We start from the raw sequence: 17,905 nt of genomic DNA, 5'->3' as shown, positions 1-17,905 counted from the left end.
AAAATATTTGCTGCTTAATTCATAGAAGAATGAATCTGTCAAGTTCTTTCCCTATATCTAACCTAAATCTATTCTGCTTCAATTAAAGTCTATATTGTCTTGTTTAGTCATCCAAGGAATTAAAACTGACAAGTTTTCATTTTCTTTATGATAAACCTTCATATATTTAACAAAGTTTAAAAAGCTTATGCCTCAGCCTTTAATCCTTCTTCCTCAGAAATTCCCATCTAGTTTTATATAAGAAAAAGGAGCTTGGAAGGAGAAAGTCTGGTTCTAGCCATCAAGTATACCATGAAATGCTCAAATAATTGGGAATTTTTGTTTCCTTACCTGATTTCTTTCAGAAAGCAAACTACCATAACAAAACATTACCCTTAAACTAACCATTTACTCATTGCAGTGAAATTTTCTGGGAGAACTGCCAAGCTATTTGGTACCCTAAGCAATGGGCAGGCCCCAAGGCAAACATCAGCACGCAAGCCTGCAGGGCATTCAGTAGGAGGGCAGAGAGCCAAGCAGTGTGCTTGTCCCAAGAACATTCTCTTCTTCAGAAAAGACAAAGTTGTGCTGTCAAGGCTCAGACCATTCCTCATCAGAAAAGTTCGAATCGTCTGTTTAAAATTTATACTCTTTTCTCTCACTTTCAGCTTATAGTCAGAACTGTTTATGGTTGTATCATTCCCCGATCTCAAAACGTAAAATCAATCTAACAAATAACTAGTTCCTAATACAGACTTCCCTTGACATCCATGGAGAACAGGCTCCAGGACACCAGACACCGTCACCCACCATCCCGCCACTCCACCAGCCCACGGATACCAAATTCACAGATGCTCAAGTCCCCTATGTAAAATGGCATAGTATTTGCATATAACGTACACACATCCCACCCATATACTTTAAATCATCCCTGGATTACTTATAATACCTAATACAATATAAACGCTATGCAAATAGCTGTTATGCTGTATTGTTTAAGGAATAATGAGGGGGAAAAAGTATATACACATTTAGTAACAGACGCAGCCATCACAGGCCATCAAAGTACATGTCAGCAAAGGTGTAACCTTTTTTTCAAATATTTTCAATCCAAAGTTGGTTGAATCCACAGATATGGAACCCACAGATACAAAGAGCCAACTGTACCTACATACTAAATATAAAAATTCCAACACATTTTCATACTTAAAATATCATAGAGGTTATTCAATCAACATTTATTATGTACAAGTTACTAAAAAACTCTAAAGGAGCTAAAATGCTAAAAAAAGACATATCTCATTTTATTGCATTTCACTTTACTACACTTTGCAGTAATTGCATTTTTACAAAGTGAAGGTAACAGTCTCCACCAGCAAAAAGACTGACTCCCTGAATGCTCAGATGATGGGTAGCATTTGTTTTGCAATAAAGTATTTTAAATTAAGGTATCTACATTGTTTTTTAGACATAATGCTACTGTAAACTTAACAGACAATAGTATAATATAAACATAACTTTTACATGCACTGTGTGAATCGCCTTATTACAATATTCACTTTATTGCAGTGATCTAGAACCAAACCACAGTATATCTGCGGTATCTGTATTTTATTGTAAAGTTCACCACTTCGAGTTTTCACCAACTGATACAAAGAAATCATAGGGAGAAAAACACCACACCAATCCAATATTATATTGTCTGAATGCGTGTCTCTCCACTACCCAAAATTCATATGTTGAAATCCCAATCCCCAAAGATGATGGTATTCGGAGGTGGGTTTTTTGGGAGGTGCTATGGTAATGAGGGTGGAGCCTTTATGAATGGGATTAATACACTTCTTAAAGAAACTCCACTGAGTTTGCTTGCCCTTCCACCAGGAAGAACACTACGAGAAGGCACAGGCTATGGACCAGGAAGAGGGCCCCCACCAGAAAGAGACCAAATTACCACCTTGACCTTAAGACTTCCCAGGCTGCAGAACTCTTGAGAAATAAATTTATTGTTTATAAGCCACCTAGTCTGAGCTATTTTGTTAGAACAACCCAAATGGACAAAGACACATACTTTATCGTCCCGATAATTTTCTACCATTAGTGGTATCATCCTGAAATTCAGACTCCTAATCATCCTCTACAAACCTAGAATTCCCTTTTTATTATAATAAAAAATGACTGGAAATTTAACGCCATTAAAAACAGGGAATTTTATTTGTTAAAGAATGGAACTCACAATTTTAAGCTGACAACTGTGCTTCTGAGCGCCTTTTTAAAATGCCTCCTCACATTGGTACAGCCTTTTCTGAAGGTGCTTTATTTTTATATTTCTTAGACATTGACAAACACAGTATAACAAACAGTGGTTGTGAGACCTTCTTAACAAATAGCCAGGATTCACACTAAGGCCCAGCCAGATAAGGAAGCAGTAAGTAGGTTTCAGTCTCCTTTGAAATTTTTCAATAACAGTCTCTACATAAGAGTGGTTCAGGACCCAGGCTTTGGAGTCAGACAGTCCAGAGTTCAAATCTTTATTTTGTCACATATTTTCGCTGTCTGTCCTTAAGATCCTTAGCATCGGATTCCTCATCTATAAAATGAGATTGAGATTGCCTGGAGAACACAGGTGCTTGTGTCATAATGGATTCACAGCATCTGAAGACATGAAGACTTGCGTAGGTAAGCAAAGAAGACAATTTTCCATTTCGTCTGGGTATTCACAAGCACTAGTTTGCTTCCTTTCTCTCAGGGATCATTGTCTTCTGTTGCCTATATTTTCCTCTTTTAGTTGTCGTTTCAGGTAGGAAGGTAAATTCAGCCCTTACTACTCCATCTTGGCCAGAAGTGAGGGTCTACAAGCTCTTGCTTTTAGTTCATGAAAAAGTTGATTATGAGTTTAAGTGCCTGTCTTTCATTATATAGTGGGTTAATTTGGGGAAATATGGTTCTGGTACAAATTCCAATTTTGATCACCAAGTGGGTGTCTTACAATTCATCTCAATTCTGACACTATCTACCTGGAGATCGTAACTCGGGAACAGCAGGTGGATGTGACGCACGCGCAACACATGGGGAAAAGGAGCAGAGCTTCTATTCCCTCTCTGAGCCACTCTGCCGCATTCCCCGCCCCAGAAGCTCCAGTACAGTTCTTATTAAGAAGCAATTACAAAGGGACTATTCAAAAGCAAGGGCAGAAAATAAAAAGAACGGCCCAAAGTTTTAAAGTAAATAATTTGTTTGTTTATTCTGCATAAATCTGCTTATGAAATCCAAAAACCGGCTAAATTTCCACCAAGAGCAATCGGGTGCTGACCTTTTGTTTGGGAGCAGGCAATCTGGCCTTGGGAACACTTCTATCTCCTGAGACCATTTAAAGTTACCATTTATTATGATATTTTAGCAAATGGAAGAAAATAGAAAATGAAATGTCCTACCCGCTTCCACTAATGTATAGACACCGTACTTCTCTGACTCAAATCTGGACCTAATTACTTGCCACTGTTAGATGATCCCAGGAGAACATTCTCTCCCCCTTTCTATAAATACTTCTCTGTTTCCAGGACACAAGATCACCTATTCTTTTTACATTGCTGGTTTCTCACCTTCAGGTCTTTGGTAAACTACCTCCTACTAGAGGCCTTTGCCTGATCTACCCTATCTAAAGGACAAGATAAAGTTGAAATACACCTCCCCCCAACTTTATCCTATATCTCAGCATCCTGCTCATGGCACTTACCATAATTTGTCACTTTTTTTCCTCTCCCTTCCAAATCGGACTCTAAGCGCCAAGAGTGCAGGGCCTGGGCCTGTCTTATGTCTTGGTATATCCCAGCCCCCGGCATAATAAGTGGCACCACAGTAAACATTCAATACACACTTGCTGAATGAATGCCACAGTGTCAAAAGGGCCATAAAACTGCCAGATATTCAGCATCAGTCTGGAAAGCATTTGAATTTATTGTGGAACAACCTCTCTGAATCTTACCTACTGGATCATAATGCAGTAGAGTCAGTTTCTCCCGCAGTCTGCTTCTCTTAGTGTTAAAGGAGTAACCTGTCCCGGCTTGGCTTATCATTTTCACCAGAATAGTCCTAGGATTTAAAATTGAGCTGTTACAAGCTGAAAAAGATAAACTAAAATCAGTCATGAGGGGATGGCACATTTTGAGGGGCCTGTACAGTAGTATTAGTTGTGGGACATCACTTGGAGCAAGAAGGTTCAGTTCTAAGACAGCCTACATTTTCCATAAATCACAATTTCAGTGGTTTTGATCCCAAGGTTTGTCCATTAGAGTGCCTTGGTAATGACCTGACCAATGACCTAACAAGAACAATCAAACCACGTTGTGGGAAGACTCAGACACCCACCTCTCAGAAGGAACAGAAGTCAAGAGAGGGGAAAATAAAAAAGTTATTAGTAACCATAACTACCCGGTCAAGAAATCATAAAGATGGTTGTCTCATAAGAGCCCTATCTTCCAGGGATGAGTGAGCATTAAGAGTAAAATCAGGAAGGGACAAAATTAAGAGATTGGAACTTCTACATTGCTAACATGCAAAACCTTATTCCTCTTCGTATTTTCTTTGTTACAGTCCTCCGAAGCATAAAGTTCATGTTTTGTCTCACAGGACCTTCTCATACCTTCTACTGTTACTTTTTCATGTGCCTTGCCTCTGTATGTGGCCCATACTATTTTATTTCTTATCTAATTCCAAAAAGAATTTGATGCATGTAAGATATATTATCCATCTTTGCATCCCTTTCAATGTCCAGCACAGTAACTCATGCATAAAAGAGACATACACTATTTGTTAAGAGACAATAACTAGTCATCCACTCAAAAAGATTTAACAAAAATCTATAAAGTGTTTACTCTGTGGAAAGCAAGATGGAAAACGCAAAACTCTACTAAGGCTTATCTGCGCTGTAAGGAACTAACAGTACAGTACAGAAGGTGAGCTATGTACTGAAGGTCTGTAAGGCAAAACATAAATGACAAATGTCACAAGAAGGATACAAAGAATGTAAGAGGCAGGGAGTAGCTCTAAAGAAATCAAAAACATGAGAGAGTCCCACAGAAACTAGAGGTGGGAAATTCTAACATAAATAACTGGATTGTGAGAAAAGCTATATGGATCAATAAAAGATTGGGGGGACACACCAATATACATGTTTTCATTAACTTGAATCCTAAAAAAAAACTAGTTTTAAAGATTTGTGATGGGTCTTGGGTTGTAAGCAGTCTGCTGTTTTTCACACACACACACACACACCTTACTTCAGTTACTGTCTATAAAATTTAAGATACCAGTTTGGTATTTATAATCTCTCTCATACATCATGGATTCTTTAACCTTTGCTATTTTTGAAATGCCAATACCATGAATGCAAAGGATTACAAAATTCATTAAAATAGGCTCTGTGGTTTAATCAAATCTCAGCTTGTTCTGCTAGATTGCTGTAGTGGGCTCCAGACAAATGGCTCTTGGTCTGGAAACAGAAATAAGGTAATAGTCCAAAGAGAGTACAGACACCTTGATGGCTTCTTTAGAAACAAGACAGCAAGAGCTCCTTAAGTAAATTACCTGAACGCTAACTTAAGTAGGTTAGTTGGGCAGAAGGAAAAATATTCTTTGAAAAGAGTTCCTAGGGCCAAAATAATTCATCAAGTAAGTAGTCCTCAAACCAACTTGTAGAAAATGGAGGCCAAATGCTTAGTTTAACATAAGGACATACTGGCAGCACCTAGACTAAGGAATCTAACATAAACAAGTTTTAAAACAGAAAAACTTTTACTTACTTTGACTTGCTCTTGGCAACTTTTTTGTAGCAAGGAAAGGTTGGAAGAGAAAAGAAAAATATCAATATTATTATCTTATGCAAAGTTTGTACGTCATTAATAACCAAAAATATGTTATGAAGTATATATCATGGATTGTCACTTAAGTAACTATTCCCCAGCTATTAGATCTCTCCTTAGGGTTTTATAGAAGATAAAAAGATCCAATGAGACCCAACACAATTCTGGACGTAAAGCTTTGCGCAATCTCTTTTCAGATGGACTGGTTACTGTTTAAATCTTTCTAGAGTATTATCTGCTCCACTTGTTCCCCATCTAAGGTGCAAATATTTGCACTGGTACGAATCTCGTTTGACAAGTTAACCTATGCAAACCGCAACAACCATCACATCCGGTGGCGGAAGGAAACTAAATCTAAGTGGGAACTCAGCCCAGTGCAGGGAAGAGCACTGTCTTGGGAGTCAGAGCACTTCTTTCATTGCTCAGCTGTACGACCTAAGTAAACCACTGCCCCTTCTCGGAAGCCGTTTCCTTATCTTTTAGAGTCCTACACCGTGGAGTAGAATTCTGACACATCCCTACCGAGGGCGAGGAAAGCGCCCCATTCTGCTGACCACACTCAACAGTCCCTGCGAACCACAACAGAATCCCGAACTATTCCCGCAGACCCCCAAAATCCACTCGCCCCGCAGCGACGCGTGCCGCGGGGCATGCCGGACGCTGTAGTCCTAAAGGCCCGAGAAGGCCGCTGCGGCAACTTCCCGGCCGGCGCGGGAACCCTGCCCTGCATCACCCCGGGGTCTGCCTGTCACGGCCTCCGCCCATTGCCGCAGGCCCTGCCACCGCCTCCAGCCCCACTCACGAGAGACCGCGGACAGCAACATGGTAACACCCCCGCAGCCTCCGTAACAGGCCCAAACTGCAACAAACAACTGCTTCCGGGGCACAGGCCTGTTCCGGAAGAGGACGTCCGGGAGCGGCCCGCAGCCACGCCCCTCCGGTGTAAACCTCCAGTCCTCACCCGGCTTCTTACCTGTGTTCTTTACACGTTAGGTGTTTTGTTTTCGAAGTGGAAATACTGGCGTCCACTTTACTTTTGGAGAGAGACTTTGTCAGTGCTCAGGATTCGCGCACTAGGCACTGACTCCTACTTCTGGTTCAGAGTTAGATGCTTTCCATAACATGTTTCACTAAATAATCGCAACCACCTACATTAAAGCCACAGGGCCTGTGTGTGTTTCTCAGTGCTCCAGGCTATCAGCTCCCGCATATTACCTTAAAATGGTGCCTTCTTCTGCTTCCCCTGACCCAACTCCATCTCCACCTGGTTAAGATCTATTCTCAGTCCCTTCAGAGTTAGGAACCCCACTCAAATATCCCTATTTTCTTCATTAAATGTTGGGTTTCTAGGAGGACAGAACGCTGTGCATTTAGTTTACGGCGATATCTAAGCGCCTAGCACAATGCAGGGCAATATGCAATGAATAACTGAGATTGAGAGCTCTCACACACCTTACTTAATGTCCCCAAACTAGTAAGTGGCAGAGAACCCAGATCTTTTCTGACTGCAAAAACTCATGCCTTTCCCACTAGACTTTGGGACCTACCACTTCGTCATCTTCAATTCTTCAAGTCTCTGCAAGGAACCCCGGGCTCCTTCATCAGGGACTTCATTGGTAACGTCTTTCCCAACTAATAATCGGGACTTTTAGATTTTTTCCAATCTGTGATTTTATCAATATGCTAAATTTTACAAACATGTACAATAATATTCTTATGGATTATCTCCACCGAAAGTAATAAAGAGAAAATTTTAGCTCTCCGATATAATTCAACTCAATTTTTAAAATTAGGACTGTCCTTGTCCTTGTCCTTAGTATTTCTAATTTTTCCTCCCTCTAATAATTTATCTTCGCTTTACCGTAACCTGATTCCAGTACGGAGTCACTCTGTAGATGCCCAAATCCTTCCTTATCTCACGCAATTCAACTGCTGGCAAACAAGAGAGCTTCAGGTATTCAAGAGGGTAAAGTTTCTTATCTAAGAAATTCCTTTAGAGGACTTATAAGAACACAGGACTGGAAGCCTAGGAACATGAATCTAGTCTTTGTTTTGCTCCTTGGAAAGTCATTTCGACTCTTTAGACCTCAATTTCATTCTCAATGTGAGCATTGGATCAGTGGTTTCATCCCTGATGATATATCAGTCACCCGTTATCCTTTAAAAGACCCAGATGCCAGGGGTGGGGCTGAGAGTCCATACAGTAGGTCCTAATAGTCTATAAGGAATCATTTTAAATATAACAAAAAGTCGAAAGGGGATTGTACAGTAAACAAACCATATACCTAGTTCAACACATGTTAACATTCTGTATCTATGTAATTGATGTATGTTGAATTTAAATATATATAAATGTAATATATAGCTAGTCTTTTTTGCTAAGCTGTGTGAAAATAAATTGCAAACATAACAACCTTTCACCCCTAAATATTTAAGTATGTATCTCTCAAAAATAAGATCGTTATAACTATACTATGTACTATTTTCATTCCTTAAAAAATATTTTCCTAATATCTGTACTATATTCAGATTGTCTTTTATAGCTGGTTTCTTCAAAAGCAGTATCCAGTCAAAGTTCATATATTACCTTTTGTTGTTAAAAATCTTTAATCTCTTTCAAATCTAAAACAAAAGCCCTCACTTATTTTTTGATGTGACACTAACTTTTTAAAGAGACTGAGCTAATTTCTTATGGAGTGTCCCACATTCTGGATTTGTCTTATTGTTTTCTTACGGTGTTGTTTTGCTTATTCTTTTATTCCCTGTATTTCCCATAAATTGGAAGGCAAATCTAAAGGCTTGAGTAGATTCTACTTAAAACAATTTTGACGAGAAGACATCATAGGTGATGCTCTCAACTTCATATTGCGCCATATCAGGAGATCCAGAATGTCAGGATGTGCTATTGTTAGTGTTAAATTGGATGACCTCTAGATTGCTCCACTGTATAAGTAGATTTTTTTTCTTTTTGTGGTTTTATGTGGGGTGATACTTTGACATATGAAAATATCTTGTTACCCAACAACCTTTCCTCATGGTTAGCATCCACTGATGATTTTTTTTTTTGACTCAGTAATTACATTTGCTGTGCACAATGGCTCTTTTCTAACTTACATCATTCCTGTTCCATTTATTAGCTAGTTTTCTCTTATAAAGAAGAGCTTTCTATTATCAGTTGACGCTGCATTATTGTTCCTCCTAAAAAGGCAGGATGTTATTTTTTTTCTCTTTAATTACCAATATTCAAGTAAGAAATCGGCATGAGTCACTTCCAATGGCGACAAAGAGGTTTTTTCCCCTTTCTGTAATTTCATTTTTTTTAGTATCACTATAATGGTTTTGTATTCATTGATTTATAATTCAACCATGGCCATTATTTTTGATAGTCAAATTTTCCCAAATCAGCCATTTCTCCAAGATACTCTGGTTCCTTTTTGTAGGCGGTGATATGTAGGAGCCACAATCTGATGCATAGCTACTAGACTAGATTTAAGTGGATTTCAAGCTTTATTTAAAACCATGGAGTCATCATGCAAATGAAATCTGTATCAGAAGCTCACAATGTAAAATGAAGTTCTATGCCTTCCAGCTCCATTGCTCTGGATTCTAGTTTGAGGTTTCAAACCCCACCCACAAGGCCTTGGAGCCTCCTGCCATACTTCCCATTATGTACTTCCTTCCACACTGTCTGCCTATGCAGAGGCCTTGTCCAGGCAGGAGATCATCCAGTAGGAGATCACCTTATCAACAACGGCAAGAATAGCCTAGGACAGAAGACCACTTGGGACCTGGACTGCCTCAGATATACGAAACAGCATTTCAGAAATAATTCAGGACCAAGGTTCTAGAGTATCTGCTATAGACTAAATGCTGTGTCCCCCAAAAATTCATGTTAAAACCTAATCCCCAATGTGATGGTAATTGGAGGTGGGGCTTTGAGGAGGTGATTAGGTCATGAAGGAAGAACCCTCATGAATGGGATTGGTGCCCTTATAAAAGAAACCCCAGAGCCCCAGAGAGCTCCTTCGCCCCTTCCACCATGTGAGGATGCTGCAAGGAGTTGGTAGTCTGCAACCTGGAGGAAAATCTTCACAAGAACCTTGAAACATGCTGGCACTCTGACTTCCAGCATCCAGAACTTTAAGAAATTTCTGTTGTTTATAAGCCACTTTGTTTATGGTATTTTATTATAGCAGCCCAAACAGACTAAGACTCTCTCTCTCTGTCTCTCTCTTTTTCAGAGTCTATCATCAAACTTTTGCCTTTCCCCCTCCTCCTTCCCATAGAATCCACTTTTGTAAGGCCCCTGTGACCTCCATGATACCAAATTCCATGGACAATTATTGTGCCTCATTTTACTCAGCATCTGTCAGTGGCGTTTTACACAGTTGCTCACTCTCTCCTCCTTGAAATTCTTCACGTAGCATCCAGGCATCCACTATCTTGGTTGTCTTCCTACCTCACGAACAGTTCTTCCTCCATTTTCACCTCACGCACCTCTCAGTGGAGCCGTGCTCAGGGCTCAGGCTTTGATCTCCTCTTCTCTGTCCACAGTCATTCCCTTGATGGTCACAACCTGTACTCCCGATTTTAAAAAATCAACAGACTAAAGACTTCCAAATGTATATCTCCAGGCCCAACCTTTCCTCTAAACTCCAGATTGATGTATTTAAATGCCTACATGACATCACATGTTCAAAATCAAATTCCGAAACTTGCTCTGCACCCCCTAGCACATCGGTATATGCCAATTCCATTTTTTCAGTTGCTCAAGTAAAATGGTTGAGAGCCAACTTGAGACCTCTTTCTCTCACACCCTAAGCCATCGATAAATCTTGTCACTCAAATGTCACCTAATTAGTGAGGCCTTCCATGGCCACTCCATGTAAAAAAGCAATACACACATGCCCCCTATTCTCCTTACCCTGCTTTGTATTTTTCCATAGCACTTATCACCATTTCATAGTATTTACATACTTGTTGATTTCCTTATTGTCTGTCTTTGTCCACCAGAATGTAAACTTTGTCTTATTCATTCACTGCTACAACCTGGTGCCTAGAACAATGCCTGCCACATCTATGAACTATCTGTTGAATGAATGAATAAATGACCCTGAGATGAGAGCCAAATTATTAATAAATGTTTATGTTTAAATGTCAAGCAATGATAAGTAGTTGTGTGTTGTTAATAGTTTTGTGGTTAAGCAGAATCTATAAGCTTATTTTTAAAAAGAGATAGGAAATGAACTGTTTCTTGAAATTCTTGGAATAGAAAGGAAGCAGTGGCTTCAACCTGCATCCACCTGTTATTTACACCTAACACGTCGTTGGCAGTTAGTAGGTGTTAATTAAAATGTTTATTAATACAGATGTAATTCATGATGTGGGTGAGGTTTTTGCCTTAATTTACATAATGAACCAGAGTCTGCCTTAATAAAGTGCAGAACAATTAAAGCGTCCTGGCAGCCGTGGAAAGGGGAGGGGCACTCATCCTCCTTGGGGCAAGGGGAGGTGCTGAAGGGAGGAAAAGGTAACAGCTGTTTAACCTGGATTCTCAGCCCAGCAAAGTATATGGAGGAAAATTAAATAACTGCTCTTGCAGGGCTTCAGACAGAGCGCCTGTGTTGCGATGGTCAACATGGCATTCTCAGCACTTAGCACGGGGATTCCGATCCAAGAATCTGGAGGCTCTTCCCCTCCTCCTCTGCTGTGCTTAGAGGTCCCACAACCCATTGTCCAGCCCATTGTCATACCTATGTCACGCCTGACTGTTCTTGTCTACAGAGTCGTGATCCTGGCTCCCTGACCTGCCCCAAGGGCAGTGGCAAAGAGGGAGACTCTGCAGAAGGCTGGGGCTTTGTGCAAAAAGCCGGCACTTTCACAAACTCAGACACCTCTAGGCAGATAGCATGGCTTCAAAACGGGGTCCTCTACCTTAGTACTTTAGTATCATAACAAAGACTTCCTGAGAGGGACTAAAAGCTGGCAAGATCTGGGGGCCGCAACCAGGTTCAATCTGTGTGTAATAGGTATCCTCAGGTTAGCATTCAATTGCCTTTCATAATTTGTCTTCGGCCTCCTAATTCAGCCCCATCTCTCTTCGCTGGGGTCTGCTGGGTATCAGCCCCTTTCTGGATGAAGTCTCTCCTGACCCTCCACTCCCCATCCCACCCCACACCACCCCTCCACACATTCCTCTCAGAGCGCTTATTAAGCTTCCTGCACCCTTTGGATCATGGGTCTGCCTTCCCCCTGGCTCCTTGAGGGCCAGAGCTTCAGAATCTCTGTATATCATCTCGCGACTCCCCCAAGCAGGAGTTCCTAGCACAGGAGGCTGGCCCACTCACTTTGACATGAACTGAGCACCTTCTATACTCTGAGAACTCTGCCTCCAGCCATTCTGCCTAACCAATCCTACCTGCCCTCCCAGGTCACCAGAGAGTCACCAGGGAGAGTGGGAGGCACTGGGGAAAGAATAGAAACAAAGGCAGAGAGGAGTCTTAAAAATGAACAGTGAGCATCCTCCCAGAGTGAGAGTGTGTGAAAACATGAGGGAGACGAACTAGAAGGGATGACTGGGGCTAGGTAAGAAAGGAACCAAGATGTTATAGTTGGGGGTGAGACCTTGGTTCTGCGGGCAGTGGAGGAGTTAAGCGATGTGACAGATCTCTGCATCTGAAATCATGCTGTTTTCCTGGCCAACTGGAAGAGAGACAGGGCCTTCCCATCCACCAAACATGACATTCCCAAGGTCCCCTACACTTGTGAAGCAACAACAGGCACTTTCTCTGCTGTTTGTTAATGCCTGTTTACTTAATTAATATGTGTATTTGGTGTTTCCTTAATAATTGGTACGTTCGTTCTGCTTATTATCTTAGACTAGTCACTGAGCCTTTTCTGAGAGAGAGAAAGTGAAGGAGAAAGGTGTCATAGAAGCTTTTGAGGATCTGCTAAATGCTATGTCTCTGCTTTTGCAGGACATGCATATATGCCCATCCAGAAACAATTTTACCTGGACTTTCCAGTGTTCTCAGCCTTGACTGCACACTGGGATCACCTGGGGAGCTTTAGAAACTACTGGTGCCTCCCATACTCAGAGATTTTAATTTAATAGATCCGAGTGCAGTCTGGACATTGATTTGTTTTTGTTTTTGTCTTGGGGGGCAGGTTGTTAACTTCCTAGGAGATTCTAGTGTACTCTCAAGATCGAAAAGTCTTGGGCTAGGGATTTGCGGACCCCATGTTAAAACCCCTGTTTTAGACCGCAAGTTCCAGGTGCGTCCACTTAACTTTGCACAGTGAGCAGCACCTACCTGGGTAGAGGCAGGAGAAGAGAAAGTGGCCAATTGGAAAGAATGAGGAAGTCTGGAAGCTCTAGGAGGTGCTCACGTACATTCCAGAGGCTGCAGAACACTTAGCGAAAGAGGCCTGAAAGAAGACAAAGAGCAGGAAGTTTAATTGCCTTCCTTGAAAGATGGATGGAAGTCCGGCAGACGACACCCTTCCCACCCACATACTTCACCTGCTCCAAGAAGAGCCGCAAACATCATCAAAAGGCTGACAGAATCAGACTTTGGGAAAAGTCGATCAATTAAGTGTGTGGTTTGGTTGACGTGTGATGTGGGTGGGGGGAGGATGGCATCTGTGGGAACGGAAGAAAAGTAGCTGTGAGGGTGTGGAGGTTTGCAGATAATGGGCTTAAACCCTCAGATGGGGGAGGGGAAGATTTGGGTCACGGTCAAGGAGAGGCATTCCTGAGGTGGGTGGGAAGCTGGGCTGATGCAGCAGGAGAGGCAGCTGTAGCGGAAGAAAAACTAGGGGTGCACTGGAGGCTTGACTGCACCGTTTACTAACCATGTGACCCTGGGCAAGAGCTTGGCCGTGGCTCCTTATCTGGGACTTGTGTGACAGTAACTTTGGAGGAGCACACAATCTAAGATGATTATCATCAGATCATTTCCAAGGCTTTTCCCATGGAGAAGAGCCTCATGAACCTAGGATACCAGGTTTTCAAATTTGATATCCATCAGAATCACTTGAGGTGCTCACCGCCAGATAATGCGATTCAGTGGGTGGGGGACGGGGGTCCTCAGGTACTTTATAATTCTCACCTGATGCTTCTGATGTTGCATATGCTTTGGGAATCTCTGTTCTAGATCACTGTTTCTCAAGTCCTGAGGATCTTGTCAAAGGGCAGATTCTAAGCAGGCAGTTCTGAGATGAGGCCTGAGATTCAGCTTTCCTAACAAACTCGAAGATGGTGAGGATGCTGCTGGCTGCACATCCTTGCCACTCAAAGTGCAATCCAGGCAGCATCCCTAGGAGCAGCAGCAGTACTATTTGGTAGCTTGTTAGGAATGCAGACTTAGACTGCACCTCAGGTTCACTGAATCAGAACTGCAATTTAACAAGATCCCCAAGCAATCTGTATGCACATTGTTCTAGAAGAAATGACTTACTAATCCAGGAATCAAGGTTGATAACTTGGGAATGGGAAGATAAGATTCAATTCTTTAAAATGAAGAAGGACAAGGGTTTCCATCTGTTTTAGATACTGTTGTATTTGTGGGCCTGGCACGTAGTGGGTGTTCAATAAATATTTGTCAAGCAAAAAGTGAAGGTAAGAGTTCAGTTTCTGGAGCCAGAGCCTGAGGCCAAAGTGGGGCCCTTAACCACCATTACTTGATGCTAATTACTTAGGGCCTAGATGTTTCTAGCCCTCTGCTTAGGACAAGATTGGTCCCGATGCTGACACAGGGCAGAACTCATGGCAATGTGAGGCAGGAGCATGTTAAGTTGTCTCATCTGTGAATATTTAAAAAGCTACATGGAAATGCCACCAAGAATATGCAGTGGGCTTCTCGGGTAGATCAGCTCTAAGAACCAGGGACTAAACCAACCAATGGGGACGTAGGTGGCCAGAGAAGCTCCAGAAAGAACTCATCTGGTGTGTAGGAGCGATTCCATGAAGCTGCCTCAGACATGTTCTTAATGGATAGAATTTAATGCACTTGGCACGAATTTTGGTACTCTCTTTTTTTTCCGCTGTTCAAAATAGATGTCAGTAAGATGTATCCTAAGGTCAAAGGCAACCAGTATGCTTCTTGTGGGTGAAATCCAAATTCCACGTGATATTAACAGGTTGAGGAACAAGCAGTGTTTGTTATTAACTAGCCTCAGAGGAATGAATCAAGGACTCACATCTGAAGTGATGATTATTCCTAGTCTTCAGGGGTGCCAGTCCAGAAACAAAAACATTCATTTTTTGTTGTTGTTGTTGTTTGTTTTCTGTGTGTAGCATTATTCAGACTTTCTGGACAACCCTGACAGTAGAAGTTACAATTTCAGCAAAATAAATCCATTCTCATCCTGCCCTAGGAAAAAATTGGACTGAAGATTTCTGACAGATTCTTCAAAACACCAGGCCCTTTTCTCTGGTGATTTTTTAAAAGATACTGTGAACATGAGAAAATGCCATCTAATGTAAAAATAAAGTAAATCTTTACTAAGTTTCTTGAAGTAGCCATTTTTCTCACCCCGAACCCCACATATCAGTGTCATTTTTCTTGTCAGGCAATTTCATTTGCTTGATTCTCACAAGTGAACTGAGTAATAGTAGCTGTGCATTCCCAAGGGCTCATCTACCTCTGCCTCGGGCTGGATCCTACATTTCAGGTGACTTGAAATGACCACGTTAATGGCCATTCCAGTCATGGCAATGCACCCATGAATAACTATTTTCAAAGGAATCATAAGTTTCCCTTCCTGCTTACTCCCCACTAACCTGATCTTCGACCTAATTTCTAACTGTCTGGGAAAGCCTGGCCCCACAGAGGGACAATCCTTTGTCTCTGAAATTTCTCCAGAGGTTTAGAAAAATAGTTCCTGCCCAGCAGACAGTCCTACCAGTTGCCGGGAGAGAACAGAAAATCAGACATTGTACTCATTGGAGACAAGACAAGTGATTGAAACTCCTGTACTTGACTGCCCTGCTATAAACTGGTGTGAACGTGCCATTGCACCTTATCAGGATTGGCTAATAACTTTATCGTTGCCCTGGAATAGCATTCTATGGCAAGTCTCCATAGTCAGGCAAATTCTGTCTTTTAAAGCCATTTTTGAATGGGTCTATGTTTCTTTCTGTGAACCGAGAGAGAGATGGCAAGTTGTCATGTACATGAAGATGACCTACCTGAATGTCTGTGGTTTGGGATCACACCTGCCTGTGTTTCACAATTTTGCCTCCAAGGCAAGAGCCTAAGTATCACAGCCAGGAGATTCAGGTTAGTTTCCTGGCCTGGACAGAGGTGGGGACACACCTGCACCCCTGAGGGAAGAAGAGCCTGTGGAGGATCCATGAGGCCAGGGTTGAGTCACTAGCTGGGAGCCATGTCAAATGGCATTAGAACATTAGTTTGGCATTTCAGGAGCAAGAACCCACTCAAAAATTCTTCTGTAAGTTAACACTCTAGTTCATATCCAAACTAAACCAAGGAAAGAAATTGAAGTTTTGTGTCACTTTACACCAGCACTGGGGTTTGCTCTTTATGTGAAATCAACCCAAAAGGAAACCTCACTTCACCCACAAATCCAGGTAGGCGAAGGGCCCCCATCTGATAATATCACATCCCACAAGCTCCTCTTGATGACTCCTTATATCATAGTCCTGTTCTCTAAGACCATGCAAATTCAGAAAACCTTACTGTAAGTCAACATCTTAGGTATTTTTTACCCCAAATTACTTTCTTCTCTTAGACAATTATTTAAAATGTAACTTGCATAAACCTGAGCTTTCCTTCTCTCTTATAAAGTTCCATCTTTATGTGGTGTTCAAGTCAAAAAATATATATGTTGAACTTCAAATGTCTTAAACATAATGTAAATCTTTACTAAGTTTCTTGAAGAAGCCCTTTTTCTCACCCCAAACCCCACTTATTAGCCCATTCTCTCTCCAGAGAGTAACTGCTCTTTTTTCTCATGTAAATTAATTTAGCCTGTTAGATTTCTGTTGTCCATCCTAGCCATCACCTCAATTAAGCCACAAGAATTGAAGAATTGGCGGAGGCCAGCGGGGAGAGGTAAAGCCAGGAAGCAGCCCTGAATCCTCCCATGGAAAACTGGAAGGGAAGAAAGGTTGTAACTACTTGTTCTTCAGAAACGAGAACATGGGAAAGGAAACAAAAAAGATGCCTATAGCATTGTTGGTAACTGAGAGACCCTTTCCATCCTTAACGTGGTAGCCTCCTGAATAGGGCTGGGTTCCAACATGTCAGCCCTGATGCTCACCAGCAGGTGGAAAGCAGGCAGAAAGAGCCCCAGGCAGGATTCTCCCTAGGACAACGTTGTCCCAGGACAACGTTACCCAAACAAGGATAATCGCAATAATCTGTATGTATTTGTTTCTCTGTGAGGCAAGAGCTTTTGAAAAATTCAGATGGTTTTGATGTAATATGTCGTGTGGCCAAAATAGAAAATCAGGGTCCACATGAGGTTTGATTTCCACTCCAATGAGCTATTTCAAATGGAGGAGGCAAAGCTTTTCAAAAGATGTCTTCTATGACTCGGAATAATTGGGTCCAGTTTAATTTGGTGCACAACGAAGTTAAAGAGCTACATGATTGCTTCAAGTGTGTTTTGCAGTTTCCAGAGTCACCAATTAGCTCCACGACATAAAGGTTAATGAGATAAAACATCTATAAATCAAGTTGATGGCTGGTGCAAAAAGAAAGCCCCCTACTCCTGTTCTACCATGATAACGCTGTAATCTCCCTCTTTTAGACTGTCCACTTGATTAAATTTGATTATGTATAAACATATACAAACAAATGTATAATTATAAAATTCATACTTAAATTACAAACTGCCTCGCCCAAAGCTCCTTTCTAAATCGTTATTCAATATCAGTAAGAAAACAAATCCATCGTTAACTGTTAACAGAATTAGTCATATCAGAATTAACTGATTTGATAAAAGGTTCAGGAGCAACGCTTCCCAAAGAGCGAAAGTTCATGTGTTATATTCCAAAATATATGTTCCCTAAAATTTGGACATAAAACAAACTCCAGAAA

General features: G+C 41.4%; 1 protein-coding gene across 2 annotated transcripts in view; it reads right to left on the bottom strand.

Annotated features, from left to right (window-relative positions):
- MRPL33 (mitochondrial ribosomal protein L33) overlaps positions 1–6,753 on the bottom strand; it is a 29,782-nt gene extending 23,029 nt beyond the window's left edge. The window contains exons 1-3 of one of the 2 annotated variants that reach the window (XM_016145354.2): positions 6,640–6,753; positions 5,778–5,796; positions 3,966–4,068 (exon numbers count right to left, since the gene is read on the bottom strand). In XM_016145354.2, the coding sequence (XP_016000840.1) occupies positions 3,966–4,068; positions 5,778–5,796; positions 6,640–6,661 (144 nt within the window). In that variant the 5' untranslated portion in view covers positions 6,662–6,753. Of the gene's footprint in view, positions 1–3,961; positions 4,069–5,777; positions 5,797–6,639 lie in introns of both variants that reach the window. The other variant, XM_016145355.2, reaches the window with a different exon arrangement.
- Between the last annotated feature and the right edge of the window lie 11,152 nt (positions 6,754–17,905).

Source organism: Rousettus aegyptiacus, unplaced genomic scaffold (genome assembly GCF_014176215.1).
Source record: "Rousettus aegyptiacus isolate mRouAeg1 unplaced genomic scaffold, mRouAeg1.p scaffold_m13_p_7, whole genome shotgun sequence".
Taxonomy (NCBI): Eukaryota; Metazoa; Chordata; class Mammalia; order Chiroptera; family Pteropodidae; genus Rousettus; species Rousettus aegyptiacus.
This window is presented reverse-complemented; position numbering and strand designations above follow the sequence as displayed.